We start from the raw sequence: 19297 nt of genomic DNA, 5'->3' as shown, positions 1-19297 counted from the left end.
TTTGTAAGGATTGTTTGTAAGAAGTACAAATTGCTGTACTTTTTAAAATACTTTTCAAAGATAAGGTTTTTTTCATTACTGTGCTTGTATGTATTTGCCTTGGAACTGTTTGCAGAAATACTAGTACAGTAAATGTCTACAGAAAACATATTCAGTACTGTACAGTTCCTTTGTATTCTACTGTATTGTGTTTATTTGCAATTGTTTTGAGATTGCTTGCAAAAAGTTCCTTTGCATTCCACTTACTGTGTTAATTTGTGTGTGCTTTGAGATCACCTGTTTTTGTTTTTAATTAAAAAGCAGCTTCTGTGCACTGCTTTTAGTCACCAGTGAATGTTTCTAGTGCTTTAAAATAACTCATCACTACAGTAAAAGCCTTTTTCCTCCTCTGCCAATTTTCTCTTTTTCCTGTGGAAATGGTTTCTTATTGGTTTCAGCCTCTGGTTCACTTAACAATTGTGGAAATCATTTAACGACCCAAAGAAAACAGCAAGCCTGATTTTCTCTTTCACTTAACAATTTGATCAATTTGCTTAACAATCGTGGTAAAAAAATGACATAAAAATGGATAGGCTCCATTAGGGTTATGCCTTGAGAACTACCTGTATGCAGTTATATAACCCTTAATGATTTAATTCATTATACAGATTGTAGATCACTAGGAGCTTTATTTGAAGAGGGAAACCTGTGGTATATGTACTGCAGCATCATTGCATATATACAGTAATCGTAAGATATATTAAACATGGTATAGATAAATATAATAAATATAGGGTGGAAATTGGGTATAGTAGTTATTTAAAGGATAACATCAGCTTAGGTTTCATCTATGTTTCATTTATCAGATGAACCTAGACATGTTCAGCAAAAGCATTATAAATTATGGTTGTCAATGCTGCTAACATCGGATGTTCTTGCTTTGACAACAGATGGAAATGCAGCCATTTTCCTCTTTTGCTTTTAGAGTTAGTTGATGCTGGGAGGGGGAATGTGGATGAGAGTCCAGCTAGTCATAACAATAATAACTCAGCTGTGGGAATCCAAGGTTATTGCGCTCAGAGCTGATGAAGATTTGGCGGGCTGGAGAGCTGGGGAGAAAGCCCACGCTTCAAGCTAATTGGGGAATGTGATTTATGACTGTTAATTAGAGGAGGGAATTGTGCTTTGCTACTTTGTGCCCAGGGGAGGGGAATTCAGTTTTTGGCTTTAACTATGTAGTACCAATACTTTGTTTCTCGAATAAAAGATTCTTTAAGGTAAACAATGCCTCGAAGTTCTTTTGAAGAGTTTCATCTGTCAGAACCATGACAGTGGTGATGTGACTGCTGGACTATGCAAGCGATTGTAAATGTGGGCTGGTTGCTGACTGCTTGAAATGTGATCACATGACCACAGGGACACTGGCCATCAGAACTTCAGAACTGAGTCATGGATATGTTTGGGGTGGGGGTCCACATTACTTCAAGCATTCACCAACCGACTGGTCATAAGTTGAGGACGGCCTATATTTAAACATTTAAAACTTTCAACTTTCAGATCATTTGCAATAATTTATAGTATTAATAGAAGTAAAACATCCTAAAACAAGCTGCTTAAGTGTTACTTCCAGATATAAATTTTAGCTATAACTTAAATGTTATCAATAGTTATATGCAACATAATTCTTAATATGTTTAGGGTAATATCTTTTTCAGACCTTAGATTTAGCATATTTATCTACTAATTTAAGTGCCATTTATTCAATAGGTACTAATATGAATAACTAATTTTGCATTCCATGATTCCCTCCCTCTATCAAGGGGACATAATCTTAGAAACCAATCTATTAGTTGCATGTTGAATATTAATGTGGAATAAACATAAAAGAAAAAGGCATAGGTGTGTTATTGTATTACATTTCCAAAGTAAAATTATATCCTGTATTTTGCTCATACCAAAAATAAATCTTGCAGCCATCCATGATAAGGGTTGAATAGAATAACAGTCCCATGCTTTAAACATTAAATATAAAATGTTTATAGTTCATCTGATAAATATCTAATGAAGCTTTCCAAGGGTTGTGATAAATACATTACAGAATATATTTTATGAAATTCATTGATGCTAAAAATAAAGGTTCAGAAATAATCTAGTGCATTTTTTTCTTTGTGATTTAAGCAACAGCACTATAATACAATATTTGTGAATCAAATGTATTACAAGGTTTAATCTAGCTGAGAAATCATCTTCCTGCTTCCCTGGTTCTGATCTCGAAGTCAACCATACTTTAGAAAAAAAGTACTAATATCCTAACCTCAAAATGACTGAGCAATTTATTTCAACTCTGGAAGGAACTGCTCTGCAATTACACATTAATTCCATCAGCCTGAACAGCAGGCCTGTGGAAAAAAGGATTGATCTCCTGTAATTATAAAATTCTGGCACCAGAGTTTTATTTTTCACAACACAGTGCCGTTAAGAACCCTACTGTTATTATGAAAATTTCCTCAGCAAAGAGCTCCATCGCATTACTAGTGCACCAATTCATCATAACATGCCTTGCTCTTGCTCATCAACAAGTCTGAGTGATGAAAAGGCCCAATATTATCCTGACAGTACTTCATGCGCATTCTCAATCACACATTATTACGGCATTCATATTAATTTTCATTGACACACGTCCTAGGCCTGTTCAAATTAGGCAAACCAATGAGGGGGAGTTGATGAAATACCAGCATAGCCACAGCTCATTTCATTCCAATTTGCATGCAAATGGTTTATCAGGAAAATTCCATTCCCAGCAACCAGCAAGTGAAAAACAACCGTAATCTACACTTCAGGGCCACCATACAGGGCTTAATGAATCGCAAAGAGAGAAGGAAGTGACAGACCTATGAGAGGATCGATTTCCACTGGCAGCTGGTATGGCTGGTCCTGTACAGCACCTTGACGAGCTAAAAGAATGAGAAGAGGCTTAGAAACAGTGCTGTTTTAGGTACTAAAATCACCCAAAAAAAATCATATAAATCAAGAATTATGTCATACTGTTTTTAAAAAATTGGTCACCTCCCATTTATTAAATTCTATCAGCCAAAATTTCAAGTTTTTTTAAAGGTTTGCTTATACATTTATTTCATCATTTCTGTTCTCAATGTATGCCATCACCAGAGATTTGGGCCATAAACTATAGCAGATGGTTAACCGGCAGCTTCTCATATTTCAAAAAAACAAAACAAATGGTAAAGAATGCTGAAAACAAAATGTGATAGCCACTTGCTAACTATCGTGGATCTCATCTCCTTTCTTTAAGGGAACAAAAAAAAAACTTTGAATAGGATAGCACAATTACATGATTTTAGATAATATAATACAAAGGGGTATATCATTGTCTAAAAGTGGCGTAAACAGAGGAAAATCTCATTTGTGACTTAGTTTTGTTTAATGAAAATGTATGAACAATTTTGGTATTCAAAACATTCTTTTTTTAAAAAAGCTAAAATGCAAAATAGTTATTCCCAGAACATTTTTCTCAAAATATCAATGAAACTTTGCTATAATGGAAACTAGCATAAGAAAAATCATATGCCCAATATCTCACCTTTTCACAGGCATATTGCAAAGCATATGCTTATCATAAAACCAGCTTTGCTGGAATGATTACATAGTTCATGAGGAATTCAGAAGTCTGTGATTCAGTAAAATCATAATAAGCAATATAAGTTTTTTCTCTGTAAGGATAGATGTTGTACTGTACTCAGCAGTGAAATATTGTTAAATCAGCAGAATGAAGTGTATACAATTTTATTTACCTGAGTCAAATAAAATATGATTTCCATATTTTTCATTTTTTTTAAAAATTGGATAGGAATTATACAGTAAAATAACAAACAATATTTTAAACAAGAATAAAAAAGCTAAGAGACAAGGAAGGACATTGAAATAGCTGGTAGTAATAAACCAGTGGACATTGTTTTGTTTCATAGAAATTTGATGAATTTCAAAAGTCAAAAGCAGTAAGGAATAGATGTGGACAAAGGATTTGATAGGAGGGACGTTTTCATGAAGCACAAAAGGGTTAATAGGGAAATGAGAATAATTGAGAACAGAAATATAGGATGCATTTACTATTTACTGGTACTATTTGGTTTAAATGTAAAAGCAACCACAAAGATAAGCTGTTTTTCTCCAATATCCTGCCAACTGACAAGCAGACATTATCCATTCCCTGACAGTTCAGACTAAATTTGGAGTAAAGTTGTTCACCTATCAGGAATAGCATTTCAACCAATTTACCAACTGATACATGAACATTTGTATTCAATTACAATTATTCCTAGACTGATGGAAAACCTTGATGTAAAATGCAGATAGACAAAGGACATTTAGAAACTTACAGGGGTCATATGTAATAGCCCTAAAATGATATATATTTTATATATTTGTTTTCACCATTAAAATTTAAACTGACACAGCAAACCAAGGATAATTCAAAGCTTATAGATGTTTTTATGTGGTTTTTGAAAATAACCAATCAAGATTTCGTATTTCAACTCTGCCTACAATTTTGTTTCCAGAATAATAGGAAACTAGCATCTTGCTAGAAATTGTAAAACTTATGGCTTATATTGCTCAGGTACTTAGTAAGACTTGATGCCAAAGAATGAGGCTGGCATTCTTATAATGTATTGTTATATATAGTTTGCATAGCTTACTGCATGACATTTCTGAAATGGTTGGAAGCTCCATTGCACTAATGAAACTATGCTTATACTTCTTAAGATTCAATCTACTATGGAAAACCAAGTTATAGCCCTTTTGCACCTTACCACCACACACACCAATCTGCTAATTATGTAATCAATATTTCTATACTCACCAGGAAGATTGTGCCACTTATTCACAGCAAACAGTCGGTTGACAGTGACAGTAATCACAGCAGGATTTGTCAAACCAGGCTGAGTGTTGGCTACTACATGTGTTACAGGAGAGTTGGATGGAAATTTTAGGACCATGATGACATCCTGTTGTGCTTGGTCTGTGAACATCAATGGACTCTGGAGAAGGAGATACTGTTGAGTGGGGAAAACAAGATCCCAACCACGAGGGAAAAAGGGAAAGGCAAAGAAGATTGGAAAGATAAGAAAGTGCAGGAACAGTGAAGACCCCGTTAAAAGAAGCAAGAACCATCAGCAGCTGCAAGTGAATACTAATGCAATATTTTTTCACAGGACTATGGAAACAATATTTTGATTTCACATTAAAAAATACTTGGAGAGAGAAAAAAATCTAAATCCAACATCTACAGCAAGTCATCATGAAACTATTTCCAGGTGTCTGTGTATTAAAATTGCTAAGCTTCTCAAGCACCAGATTCAGGTGAAGAAAAGAAAGCCCCAATAAAAAGAGAAAAAAAACCCATGAAGATGAAAATCTGTTCTCCAAAGAACTGTAAAACAGCATTAAAGATCAAACTATAAATAGATACACAAATTAAGTATGCAATCCATATATGCTATGCATGCCTTCTAGGACTGTGCAATGCTTTAAATTCAGAACCAGGAACAGGCTTTAAGCCCAGTATTTAGCATATACGTAATATCTGTCTGCAACTTGTTAAAGCAGCTGTGTCATTTGTCTGAAATGGTATAGGGTTTCCTGCCTGAGCAGGAGCAGGAGCAGGGGGTCAGACTAAAAGACCTATTGTTATTGTTGTTGTTGTTATTATTATTATTATTATTCCATGATCACATGTCTGCCCTGGAAAAAGACACAGCTTTTTTTAAAAAAATAGCAAACGAAGGGTCTTTTTCGAATTGAACTTGAAGTATTATTGTATACAGCTTGAAAACCTTGAAGTTCATGTAGGAATATTAATTCAAATTAATTGTAGAATATAGATTTTTATGGCTACTACATTTTGATGAACTGAATATGTGCTGATTTTTCATTAGACTTATAACTAGCCTCTTCAGAGCAGAACAGTGTTACATGATAACAAATAAGGATATGACATCTGAAGTCAAATTCCATTTTAGACCTGTTCTGATGAAGCCAGCACTGTGGTAGCTGACATTCAGCTGAATCAGCATCTATTCATTGTCTCACACAACATTTCTAAGAAATCATTTCACTAATCAATCCACATTAATTTAATTTTTAACCAATGGATTCTACAATTAAGTATGCATTTTTGGGGCTACTGTTCAGTTATATTACAGATACCATGATTTCATTCAAAGTTTCCCTTCAGTATCTGCTTCATTCATGATACAAGCCTATAGAAGTAGATTTTAAATAAGCATAGATGTAGATTTTAAACAATATATAAAAGAAGTACAGATATGAATTTTAAAGAATAAACTAAACCAAGTTCAATATTATTAACTAATATGTTGTATTTAACTAATATGTTGTATTGAAAATATTTCCAAATGAAGAGTTCTTAATTTGGAAATATTATTAATCAATCAAAAGATTTTCTGCAGCTATTCCATCTTTTCCTCCACAACTGATTCATTTTTGGTAACAAAAATCAATAATATAAAGCAGGGATCTCATGCTGGCTGGGGAATTCTGGGAGTTGAAGTCCACAAGTCTTAAAGTTGCCAGGTTTGGAGACCCCTGACATGAAGTATGAGGTGGGGGGAAATCAGGAAAAGTTACAAATAGAAGAGGATATAATATTGTCAAGCTCCATAAGGCTAACAAGTTCAGGAAACACTGAGTTTCTGGAAATATTATTATTACTAGTAGGGTAATATAACCAAAATCCAAAAACCTATCAAAATAATTCTGTCACACAATTTATACCTAATGTAATTAAGGCAGAGTTACTGAGTCTCTTTCTCACACTTCCCGCCCCCTTGGACTCAGGACTCTCTTCTGTAATGTGCCAACCCTATCCTTAACTCTTACTGCCCCCTCCATGTTCTCAAGGTCCATTAGACATTCCACCAGAAAGATGAAACTCTTATGTTCCAACTAATAGTCAAGGATGAACAATTTGACAACAATAGCATAATATCTCTATGTTTCATTTAAGTATCTCATAGATGTCAAGAGGTTAGCTTAATCTGAATCTAATCTAATTAACAATCATTTTAAGTCAAAGTTTTATAAATAAAATAAAATAAATTTCTAGCAATTCCTTGGTTGCTATGACACTTTTTCCTAATCCTTCCTCTTCTTGGAAAGCTAGAATTCAGTATAGCTCTTCTAGCAGAACCTCATGGCTATGGAGCTACTTAGACGTCACCTAGAACTGCAACTTGGCAACAGGAGTTTTCCACATAGGACAGAGCCAACTAGGTCTCCAGTATGACAATGTATATAAATAGGAAAACAGTCATGCCAACACAGTCCCTAATGCACTGCAGACTTTTGAATTTTTGTTTTAATGTTTTACACCTTGCAATTTTGCATCCTACCTTCATAACTCTATTTGATAATAGAAGTTTCATTTGTTAAGAGGATGACTTTCTTTGCTATGTACTGTCAGATCAGAACCCTAATATCTGTAGAAGAGTCACAAAATTTTCTTTCAGCCTCTATTGCTTAACATAAGAAATTGCTCCTTTAATCGTTAGGATCCCATAATATATAATTCAATTTGCATCTTACCAATTACTGTTTAAGTTTGTGTGTATGTGTGTGTATCCTTATTGTGTAGTGGTTAAGGCACCAGGCCAGAAACCAGGAAACGTACTCCTTCCTTAGGCATGAAACCAAGTGGATGACCTTGGGCCAGTCACTCTCATTCAGCCCTTTTTCCAAGAAAAGTACAGGGACTACTTCATGTAGTTGCTAGGAATCAACACTAACTTGGGAGTGCAGAGGCACATATATACACATCCTTTAAATATTACATCAGATTAAATACACTTATTTGATGAAGCTATAAAATAATTGATGTCAAAGGAATGATCAAGGTCTTTATAACTCTCATCACTACGTTTAACATTTAGGAAGTAGCAAATTACAGCCATTTGCTCCTATTCTAACACAAGTGGTATCAGGTTATATTATCAAAATCATACTTTCTCATATTTTCTGATACTGTTTGAAATAACTAATATGTAACAGCTGAGCCAATAAAAGAACTTATTGTTAGTGAGCATGGTATTAATATACACTCTGCTGAATAAAATTATTATTTATATATTTATTACTAATATTATTTGTGAATATTCCTGAAATACAATTTTTTGAAAGGCATTGTATTTTTGGAGTTTGAATACAGTGACAATAGTTTTTGCCTATTTATCATTAGTTGTACATTTAGTATCTTTTTATAGATAACTAATAAATAATACATTTGTCATTTTATATCCCTCCTTTGAAGAAACAGCATTAAGAGTACTTAGAAAAACATGCTGCACTATGAATTACTATTTGTAATCTTAGCATGAAGGTGTAAATAAAAACAACTAATAAGCTACCCAGACACACTTTTGAGCAAGTGGCTAAAAGCCAATCAATATTATGAGTTAATCCTCCCTGGATGCTCATTCAATTAAAGGTGTCAGTAATGCCTCATCTGATGTGGCCTCAATTAAATCCAGCTATCTGATGGTGTGAAAACACAAGGGGATACAGCAACAGCAGCCAAACCAGACAAATAGGCAGCATCCTTGTGATTGCTAATTACTACACCTGGTGCATATTATGGCCTGTGCACTTAACACAGCCCATGGTGCCTTTAATGTCTTCTCCACACAGAACCCAAAGAAATTAGCGGAACTTTTAGCGATTAAACCAATCATTACAGTGGTAAAACTTTGATTTGGTGATCTAAAAAGTTAACAGCATGGAATGAAAATTTTTGTCATTCTCATCTTAACACCTAAAAAAATTAAAACACACAGAATAAAAATGTGAACTTTAAAACTCATCTCTGAAGGTATAGTTTATAAAACATTTGCAGAGATGCTATCGTCGGTTGCATGTTCGCCTCTGTGGCAGAGGTCTGAAGTGCTAAAAATATATCTTTTTTGCATACACATTAAACTCACACACAGTCAGTACATACATATACTGTAGATATGCACAAATGTGTGTGATCTGATTTTGTTAAAATTATAGGAATTGCCTGAATTAAATTCTTGATTTTCAAGCAAATAGCTATAGTGTTATCTGACTTTAAATGAGTGATCTAAATCCACCCACTAATTTCAAAATGTTTACACAAACTTAATACCATACTTTTTAACGAATTTGGGTAAAAGCAGTATTGATTAAATTTATCTTTTGATTTTATTTTTGTTTTCACTTCAAAAGACATTATTAATTTATTTCCATTTTTGTATATCTCTCCTCTCTTTTATTTCTAAACTGCATTTCTATGTGAAAAGGAATATCAAATACTAAGAGCAGATTTGAATATCATCCAAATATTTTTGAACATATAGCTTTGTAAAAGCCATATTTTGTACACCTGCCCATGTACAAAAAGAGAACAATAAAGTGCACACTGAGTTTAGTAACTGTGATCATGTTATGTTGTCCCTGAAATTAAAATGGAGCATCATTATTTAAAAATCATTATATTCATCTGATTAAACTTAAATAAGATCCCTAAAATAATTTTTTAAAAGTATTTTAGAAAATAAGCTTATGCCATGAAAATGATGTACTCCAGTGGAATTCCAATAAATTGTAATGGATTATAATTTCAGTGGAAGAATGAATATTTTAAAAAGTTTCACTGTAAAATATTAGTTCCGGTATGCTTGCAAAATGTTTGCATTTTATACGTTTAAAACAAACAAACAAAAAAGATTTATGTATTTGAATTCAGAATAGTCTTTTTACCAGAGTATAAAATCTGCACCCAACTTACCAGCTGCATAGCAGAACTTCTTGGAGGATGTGGTTCTATAAGCACTTGGGAAGGAGTCTGTCCAAAACTTCGGATCTGAGCTTCCACTGCCTGAGAAAGACATCATCAATACAGTCTTATATGAAACAGAATTGGTTAAGGATTGTACGATAAAATGGGCTCAAAATATACAAGAACCGATTTCATTGGATATATGGGAGATAATTTGGGTTAGAAATGTAAAATTTACTCAAGCTCAAAATTTAAGAGAAAATTTTATAAAATGTTTTAAAGGTGGCATTTGGATCCTCAAAAATTGTCCTGCGTGTATCCTAATTTACAACCTAAGTGTTGGAGATGTGGAAATTTAGATGCAACTTATTTTCATATTTGGTGGACATGCAGGGAAATAAAAGCATTTTGGATTAAGATATGGTGAAATATTCAAAATATTTTTAAGAAAAAGATAAAGTTTAAACCGCAGATATTTTTGTTAGGTATTATGGAAGATTTGGATGTTAAAGAAATGAATTTGATGTTGAATCTTATAACGGCTGCAAGACTACTAGTAGCTCAATATTGGAAAACGGAACGTTTGCCCACTATAGAAGAATGGTCACTTAAAGTATCAAATTTAGCAGAAATGGCCAAGATTTCCGCTTATGTGAAGGATTATTCACAAGAAAGATATATTTTGGTTTGGAGAAGATGGATAGATTATATTGAGAATAAATATGGGACCAAAAAGTTCCATTTGGTTTTTGAGTGAATTTTAGAGTATTATTGTTGTTAATATGTTATAACAGTTTATTTATCCTTATTCTTAATTACTAATATGATATTATTATTATTATTGTGTTTAATCTTAATATATTTTATGTTAAAAAGAGTTAAAGGATTTTACAGATTTGTTATTCTAATAGTAGATTAATGTTAGTTAGAACACGATTATCCTATTGTTAACCCTGTGATTAGCTCTGGGAAGTGGGGGGGGGGAAGGAGGGGTAGGGGGAGGGAGGGTTTTTGGAGAGGGGGGAATTATATTGTAAAACGTTTATAAAGCTTTTAATAAAAAAAATACAGTCTTATATGGAAAAAGATTATCATAAATTACATTAAGAAATACCTAACATACTGAATGTTTGCTTCATTGCTGTGTGTTTGTCATACTGAGAAAGTTATAAATAATTACAAGATGCGTAAATTTTCCTGCTTTCTCTAGTAATAAAGAGACTACAGACAAATATATTTTCTTTGGCAGCAACTTTATGTGCTTGTTCTATATGTTTATGTCTGAAAAGAACTACAAAGTGTAATTTTAAAAAGGGTTGGGGAGATGTGAAAGACAAAACGAAATACAAGATTATCTATAATTTTAGTCAAAATGATGAGAATGATTAAAATATTCCAAATGCATTATTTATTTTCAATTTGTCCATCATATATCTTTAGGCAGTACATGTACAACTGAACTTGCATCTAAAGAGAAAGCTCTTCGCCATCTTTTTGCAATTTCACCTGCTGTTTCCGAGATTTCTAGATGCTACAAATCAATGATTCAGCCCTTGTTTATCAGCCATGTTTCTGACGCCTCTACAATCACTGAAAACTATTGCAGGGAACTAAGGAAGAATATGGCCTATTTTGCAGGCAATGAGAAGAGTTGCTTTTTTAAAATTGGGCCTTTGAGTCAGTGTTGACTCAGGGTGACAAGTCCCTGCAGTTTCCTGCTTCCTAGGGCTAAGAATGAACAAGTGGCTCAAGATCACCCAGCTATCTTCGAACCTTAGCTGGGATTAGAATTCAAGATCTCCTGGTTTCTAGCTTGGTGCCTTAACCCCTACACATAACTGCCTCTCTTTGAGATTTTAAAGATAACCCTGTCTGCATGAATACTTTTCATAATAATAGAAAATAAATAACATGTTAACATACAAGACAAAACATTACAAACCAGTTAATTTTATAATCATTCAGTTCAATCATTTAATCATTCAATTCTTAATCATTTACCTGAGAATAAATTTTACTGAACATGATATCATTATCAAAACTTTATTATTGTCATAGATCAGCACAAGGAAGGGGTGGGGAGTAAAATCAGTACAACTCATAGAAGATACACCAGAATCTAAAACAATTAAGAAAAGCTAAAAAGATGTAAAAATATGTTTTAAAACAGAAAAATTATATAAAAACTGAAAGAAAATAAAAAGGGGTAGCATAAAGGTGAACATGTGAAAGACTATAGCTATCAAATTTCAGAGCATTCTAGTATGGTGAACTAGATGTTCATTAAGTCTAATTTATGGTACAGGTCATCATCCAATGAATTTTAAGCACTGCTGAGCAAAAACCTGGCAACACTGTATGTTGTAGCAGGGCTGGTATCTGAAAGCAGCAAAGAGGTGTAGAAGAGTAGTCCTGTATATCCTGGATATTTATATAGTAATAGTGAGATGAGGCTAGTACAAATGTCTTTATATAGCAGGAACTGGAAAACAGATGCTCTGTTGTTTCTGTGCATCCAAATTTATAGGGGCATTGTCTCTTGGGTGAGGAATCTATCTATACTTACCAACCTACCTACCTTTATTTTGGTAAGAAATGGGTGAATATGTAGGTATGTTTGTATGTATGTCTGCATGTATTTATGTGCTTGTGTGCATGCGTATAAAGAAAAATATGTTTTTTTTTACAATATTGCTTTCTGTTGCTGCTTTCCTCCACCATAACCTGTATACCCCAGAATATGTGTTTGTATGGAAACAATGTGTATTTCAAAATATTAAGGTGAATGAAACCTCAGTATAATCTAGGTTCTTTAGAACACCATCTTACTGCAACAATACTTTTCACGTAAGAAAATAAAATAATAAAACATACTTTTGTTCAGCCTAATTATGAAAATAACTCCTGCATGTATAATTACATTGAAACTGTGAGTTAAAACAGAGAAGTAATTACAGCCTGCAAAAACGATTTATTTCTCTCTCGGTGTTTTGCAACTTTCTCTAATCTGAGCCTGTACATTCCAGACATATTAAACTGAGGCCTAGTACAGCTTCAATGCAGTCTTCAAACCATGCAAAGCCTCCATCTACCACACTGTAATCCCAGCTGCCAATCTGAAATAAACCAGTTAGGCAGAGCAGACATAACCTACAGAAACAAATGCCACTCAATAATGTTTAGAGGCACTGGGTTCATGGATAATTTCAAACAGTGTCTTTGTCTGGAACATTGATGTGCTCACTGAGAACACCTAAATCTCTGGCTACTGGAAAAAAGCAGATAAAGCGGAATAAGAAAAATGAGCCTTGAAAATACTTCAAAGAGACAAAGAAAAAATGGCAAAGGAATTCAAAGAAACTATAAAGAAGACTGGAGAGAATACATGCAGTGCTGCAAATATTTCGGGTTGAAATAGATTTCCATATGAGATTAGGAACTATCACATTTACATATATCATGATAAAACTATCATTCAGGATGCATATCAAAATTCACAGTGCTGGATATGAGTCACTTAACTTAGCCATACCAAGATTTCGAGTTAATTTCTACAAGATACTGTCAATGGGAAAGGAATATCCTATAGAGATTGCCAATTTAAACACAAGTTATTTGTAATACGTAATTCTATTTAGTATATTGACTTTGGCATTATTAGCATCCTTATGTTGACCAAAACTTATTTTTCAACAAGTGTGCGATGGATCAGAGATACTCTTATACTGCCTCTATTAGATATTACATCTCTAAATAGTATGTTTGGATTCAATACATTTTTAAAAAAAAATTAAATAAAAAACTGGTACCATTTAATGGTATTTTACATGGAGGTTTTCAATTAAGTTTAGACTAATCCTTAACATTTATTTAGCTTTTCACACACAGTTCCTGTGCTGCACTGTGTCAAACAAACCATCTGGACAGCACACTTCTGGTTACAGCTTCTACCAAGATAATTTGCTTCCAAAAACCTTCTGAGCTGTGTCCATGTGGAGTCCTCATTTATTTAATTCACACTTTCAGAATAAATGTCAATGTTGTAACATTTTCTAATAATTATATAAATTTTCTAAGACATCCAGAAACACCTGTCCATAAAAAAGACAACGGCAAATAACTTGAAAGTATTTAGCAGCTGTTGAAGTATGCTGTAAATACAAATTGTATTTGACTTCATGAAAGATTCGCTGGCTAAGCTGGCTAAACTTAAAACTGATTTAAAACTGAAATTTCCAGCTTCCACTAAGAATTTTAAAAAAGCATAGGATGCCATGATATTTTTAAAGGATAGTAGATCTCTTTTATCGATAAGAAATAAGGATCATGTAAATGAAAGATTGCAAAAAATCAATAAAATAAATAATGTTGCAAATTGTATATTAAAGGTGGGAACTTGTTTGTCTTCTAGGTGTTGCTAAACTTCCTAGCATCTGTAGCCTGCATGCTCAGTGGTGAGGGGTTAATGGGAATTACAGTATAGCAACAACTGTTGGAACATACTAATATTTGATACATTTTCTAATATTTAAATAAGACCTATATGCAGAAACTAATGAAGTCAAAATAAAGACTACAGAAAGCATTTGAAAGAGAAACTTCACATTTTCATTGGCTCCATCAGCAAAAATAAGCAAGTGATGCATGAACACAGTGGAAACAGCCTTTGAAGCACCTGTCTGAGTTTTCAGGAAGACATAGCTGTCTTAAAACTTCAAATAGTGATTTTCAAATACTTTGCCCAGGTTTAGTTGCCCAGCTATATATTAGAAATTCATTCAATTCTGCTCCTATGGATGCTCTGTGTCTTCCTCAATTTCGGGTCCTCTACCAGGAGCCTGGGAGTTTGAGGCTTCTGTGCAGTATCTTAGTTATTCCTAACACCTCACTCTTTTGGACAGAGAACGGTGATATTGTTTAATGGCTCACAGGGTAGGGGTTAGAGTGCCACCTTTAACATGAGAGACCAGGGTTTAAATCCTGGCTGGTACCTACCTTACCCATAGGGGTCCTTGGGAAAACACCTGCCTGTGATAAATATTAGAGTGATGCAAAGTAGTAGAATCATGCTGGTTTGGATGGTGCCCAGAATAACAAGGTCCACATCAGATGTCTGAAGCCCTAGACTGCTAAACAAAGGTTCCCAGCACTGGCTATGAGGCTAAGGAGATACACTAGAGAAGCAGAGGCCAAGAAGATAACTGCTCTGTCGTCCAAAGAACCATCCAAGATGTTTTCCCAGCTGTGGTACAGCAACACAGTAACAGCAGAACTATTATCAACTGAAACTGAACAGTACTGGAAGCATGCATGCACACACAAACACACCCCTATGAAGTTAATGACAGTTTATAGCACTTAACTATACAAAAATTATTTGATTTTCTCATCTTTGGCAGAAAGCTGGTTTGAGTTAAACAGGCCATTTTATTTAAAAAGTTCGGCTTCAACTAAATCAGCTTCAAAATATATCCTTCTTAGATACTGAGAAGTAGATTAAATTTATCTTTTGTATTTGTTACAAGAAAAGAATACTCAGTATTTACATTTTAAATCCTATGAAATAAATTTAGAATATAAGTGATATCTTATCCCACGAGCTGTTTTGGTTGCCAATGAGCTTCCATGTTCAATTCATATTAGTCATCACCTATGAAGCCCTTCATGAAATGGAGCAGAATGGAGGGACTACTTCTCCTTGATTATATCTACCCATCCCATCAGATTCGGAAGAAACGGCAGGTATGGGTCCTGTCTTCTAACAAATTCTACTTGGCAAAATCCAGGAAGAGAACCTTTTCTGTTATGGCACTTATTGGAGTTTCATCTCGCTGAAAATGAATGAGACCTAAACCATTGGCTATGTCTTCAGGCATCAGGACTATAATGTATAGGAGAGCCTGTGAGATGGTTATGTTGATAGTAATGATTTTTATATTGGCTGCTGGTAATTTATTGTTATAATGCTGTTATGTTGTATTTTTAGTATCTATTTCCTTATGATGTTGAGATGGGTGATCATATCAATTGAAATAAATAAATAAATAAATCCAGCTAATGCCTTCCAAAAGTACATCAATTCCACTGCAATTCTTTTCAACAATATAACCTGGAAGAAATGTGCCTTGGCATTTATTTTGTGCAAGAATTTTCATCATATTTTAAAAAAATTACTAATTAAGCAAGTTTCAATATATGTAGTAGTGAACCATGCAGGGTAAGAATTATTTCTATTGTATTATTAATAATGTCTTGGATCCTAATAATGTTACACTATCATGAGCATTCTCTCAGTAGAATTTTTTTGATAGAAAATTGCCATCTAATAAATAAACATTTATTAGGAATAAACATTTTTTTTCATGATAAACTTTATTGGCTATAGTCTCCAGAAATTTATTCCAGAGAGTTAGTAAAATGTCTGGATCAATGTTGAGAGGACATAATGAGCTATAAAAAATAAATCAATTCATTTCTATCTTCTTGTCCTATTAAAGTTTTTGTAAGATCATAAACAATTGTTCTATCCATAACAGAAAATTTAAATTCAGCCTAATATTTAGATATACAGTTTATAGTCCCAGTCTGAATTATTATATAAATAAAGCATCCTAAATAAACAACTTCCTTTAAAGCATTTTTCCCTGGGATAAATTATAACATTTCTTTTTAAAAGACCCAATGTACTTGTGAATTCATAGACATTTATTTCAATATGTTAGTTTAAGAAACTGTGTTCCATTGTAATTGGTCTCAGAGGCTCTCGTATCCCAAAGCAGTAAAATTTAAAATGTTTAGAGAAGTTGGCAAACCTCTTTATAGGGAGCAAACTATTTTTATGAACTAACAAAAATATTTCACTTTTATTTTATAATTTTTGACCAATCAAGCCAATGCTGGTCATATATGTTCCTCTCAATTTTGGAATGTTAGAATAAATCTTTGAAGAGACGGATTAACAGACAGGGAGATGATGAGTTAGTATAAGGGTGTGTAAGAAATTCATTTATCAAATGGATTGACAGTGTATCATATACATATTGGTATGATTACATGGAGATATGCATAGAACTTTCATATTTCTTATACCTTCTTCTATAATGAAAGGAAAAATTATTCTCCAGCAGTAATGGTAAGAAAGATTTTTTTTTTCAATCTCTAAGGTATGATATACCAGAAGAGACTTGTCACAATTTCTGAACAATATAAAAAATATATATAATATAATATAATATAATATAATATAATATAATATAATATAATATAATATAATATAATAATATAATATAATATAATATAATATAATATAATATAATATAATATAATATAATATAATATAATATAATATAATATAATATAATATAATATAATATAATATAATATAATATAATATAATAATATATATAAAAGAAAATGCAATCTATTCTTTCCATGTTAGAAATTAACAAATTAATAAGAGCGTCCAGTAGTTATACCAATTAGGAAAGAAATGTCATATAAGCTACCTCACCTCTTCCTCAAAAGCCCTTGAGGAAAATAATACAATGTTAATTTTGTCTTATTTCTAATCTTAAGGAAAACAGAGAATTAGTTTCAATTCTGATGTTAACTTTAGAAGAGTTAGCTAATGTTTATTTTCCTTTTGACTGACTAAAACCGTAGTAAGCCAAAACCCTGAAGAATTAACACTTACTGTGATAAAGAGACATGGTCAATGAAGGTTCTCTTTGGTTCATAATATGGAATGTAAACATAGCTACTTTCAAGGTACATTACATTTTCTGATTGTTAAAGTACTAATGTTTTTTTCTTTTTTTCCCCTATGCAATATAAGATATTTTTTTAAAAAAATAAAAAATATATATGTATTAAAGACTAAAACAAACCATTATTGAGCTTCTTGCTATTTGTAATGCACTGTTTGTGAGGTAATATCAAAGACTAATATCTTTTTTTCTACTCCTAATCTGCAACATCATATAGCCCAAATCTTTTCATTGGTCTGTTTTACTCTTTAGCTCAGGGGTGTCAAACTGCTGGCCCGTGGGCCGGACGCGTCACAATGAAACTGCGCCCACCCCATTGCCGGCAATGGGGAAAAAGCTCCAATACGTCACGCGATGTCACGTGATGTCGTGAGTTTGACATGTCTGCTTTAGCTCATACATCTTGAAGAACATAAGAAATAATTAAAATCTAGGAAAATGTTGATATGAGGAAAAGCAAAAGAAATGAACAAATATTTCAGAAGGTCAACAGAAGGCTTACATCTATATTAAGTGATCACAAGGTTTCCAAAAATTAATTTCATTTTTACTAATAAACGTAGTTTAGGCCAAAGTATCAGTAAACTTCATTCTTTTGTTTATCAGCATAAGCTGTTTTTAAACAATTAAAGACTCCATAAATGTTTAAAGTGCAGCAGACTGTTAAGCTATTACATCATAGAAATAGTAAAATAGGGAACAGACCCCTTTATTCACAAATTATTGTAATGCTGTTTTTCCACATGTGCTGGCTATCTTGGAAATTAACATAGTGAGAACTTCTTTGTTCTTTCAAAATTCCAGATTTCTTGGCAAAAAGAAAACAGCATTCTGTATGTCCCTTTGTGTAATAAAGACATTTAATCACACTACTAATCTTGAGCTCTTTGTATTTTAAAAGATATTACAAAGAATTCATGGATACCATGACTTCTTGTCTTATACATATGTTTGCAAGTAGAATTTATGTCATGTCAATTTACCTAATTCTAGTTAATTAACTGTGGTGTGCAGAAGGTTAGGAAACCCTCATGGTGATCCTCGCAGCTTTCTATACTAGATTGGACTAGGAAAATGGGTTAAAAACAAATAAATATCTATGCAGTTGGTCATCTTTGCTTCTGTTATACACATCTCAAAGTTTATCACAGAAAGAGAAGCTAATTACTTGGAAAACTATTTTAAATAAATACACAAACACATACACATACACACTCCTAAAATACTCTTAATATATCATGGCAGGAAGGCTCGGAAATCAGAAGGTCCTGTCTCATGTCCAATGTTTATGCTCATTAGAAGCATCTCAGAAAATCATAAGTAAAAGTGAACATTGTTAACTATATAACAAAATAAAAATGGCCATGAATGGATTCAAGCAGAAAGTATAATATGGTAATGCCAGTGAGGACAGGAGCAATGGTGCAAGTCGTTTTTAAATCAATTATTCAAACAGTTATTCTCTTACAAATTCAGAAAAAATATTTCAAATGTGAATTTTATGTAGCAGCATTTTATAAAGTTTGCCAGATCTAACATTACATGTTGCACATTCTTTTGTTGATAAAGATCTGTTTGTTTTAAATTATGAAAAAATAAGTTCTTATAGGATTACATATGAAAAAACACCACTGGATTTTGTTTTATTTTTAGTGCGTGCATAAAAATGATGCACCAATCACAAAACTTCCTAGACTTTTTCTAAAAAAAAAAAAAAAAAAAA

At 32.8% G+C, this 19297-nt stretch overlaps 1 protein-coding gene across 1 annotated transcript in view; it reads right to left on the bottom strand.

The window, feature by feature from the left end:
* Positions 1 to 19297, bottom strand: part of LOC107287888 (lipopolysaccharide-responsive and beige-like anchor protein) — a 275476-nt gene that overhangs the window by 22039 nt on the left and 234140 nt on the right. Inside the window, exons 26-28 of the mRNA XM_029284234.1 lie at positions 9818 to 9907; positions 4856 to 5033; positions 2871 to 2933 (exon numbers count right to left, since the gene is read on the bottom strand). Coding sequence (XP_029140067.1) covers positions 2871 to 2933; positions 4856 to 5033; positions 9818 to 9907 — 331 coding nt within the window. The remainder of the gene's footprint in view (positions 1 to 2870; positions 2934 to 4855; positions 5034 to 9817; positions 9908 to 19297) is intronic.

The sequence above is a fragment of the Protobothrops mucrosquamatus genome, unplaced genomic scaffold, assembly GCF_001527695.2.
Source record: "Protobothrops mucrosquamatus isolate PMUCROS unplaced genomic scaffold, P.Mucros_1.0 scaffold453, whole genome shotgun sequence".
NCBI lineage: Eukaryota > Metazoa > Chordata > Lepidosauria > Squamata > Viperidae > Protobothrops > Protobothrops mucrosquamatus.
The sequence above is the reverse complement of the archived record's forward strand: the minus strand, read 5'-3'. Positions and strand labels throughout refer to the sequence as shown.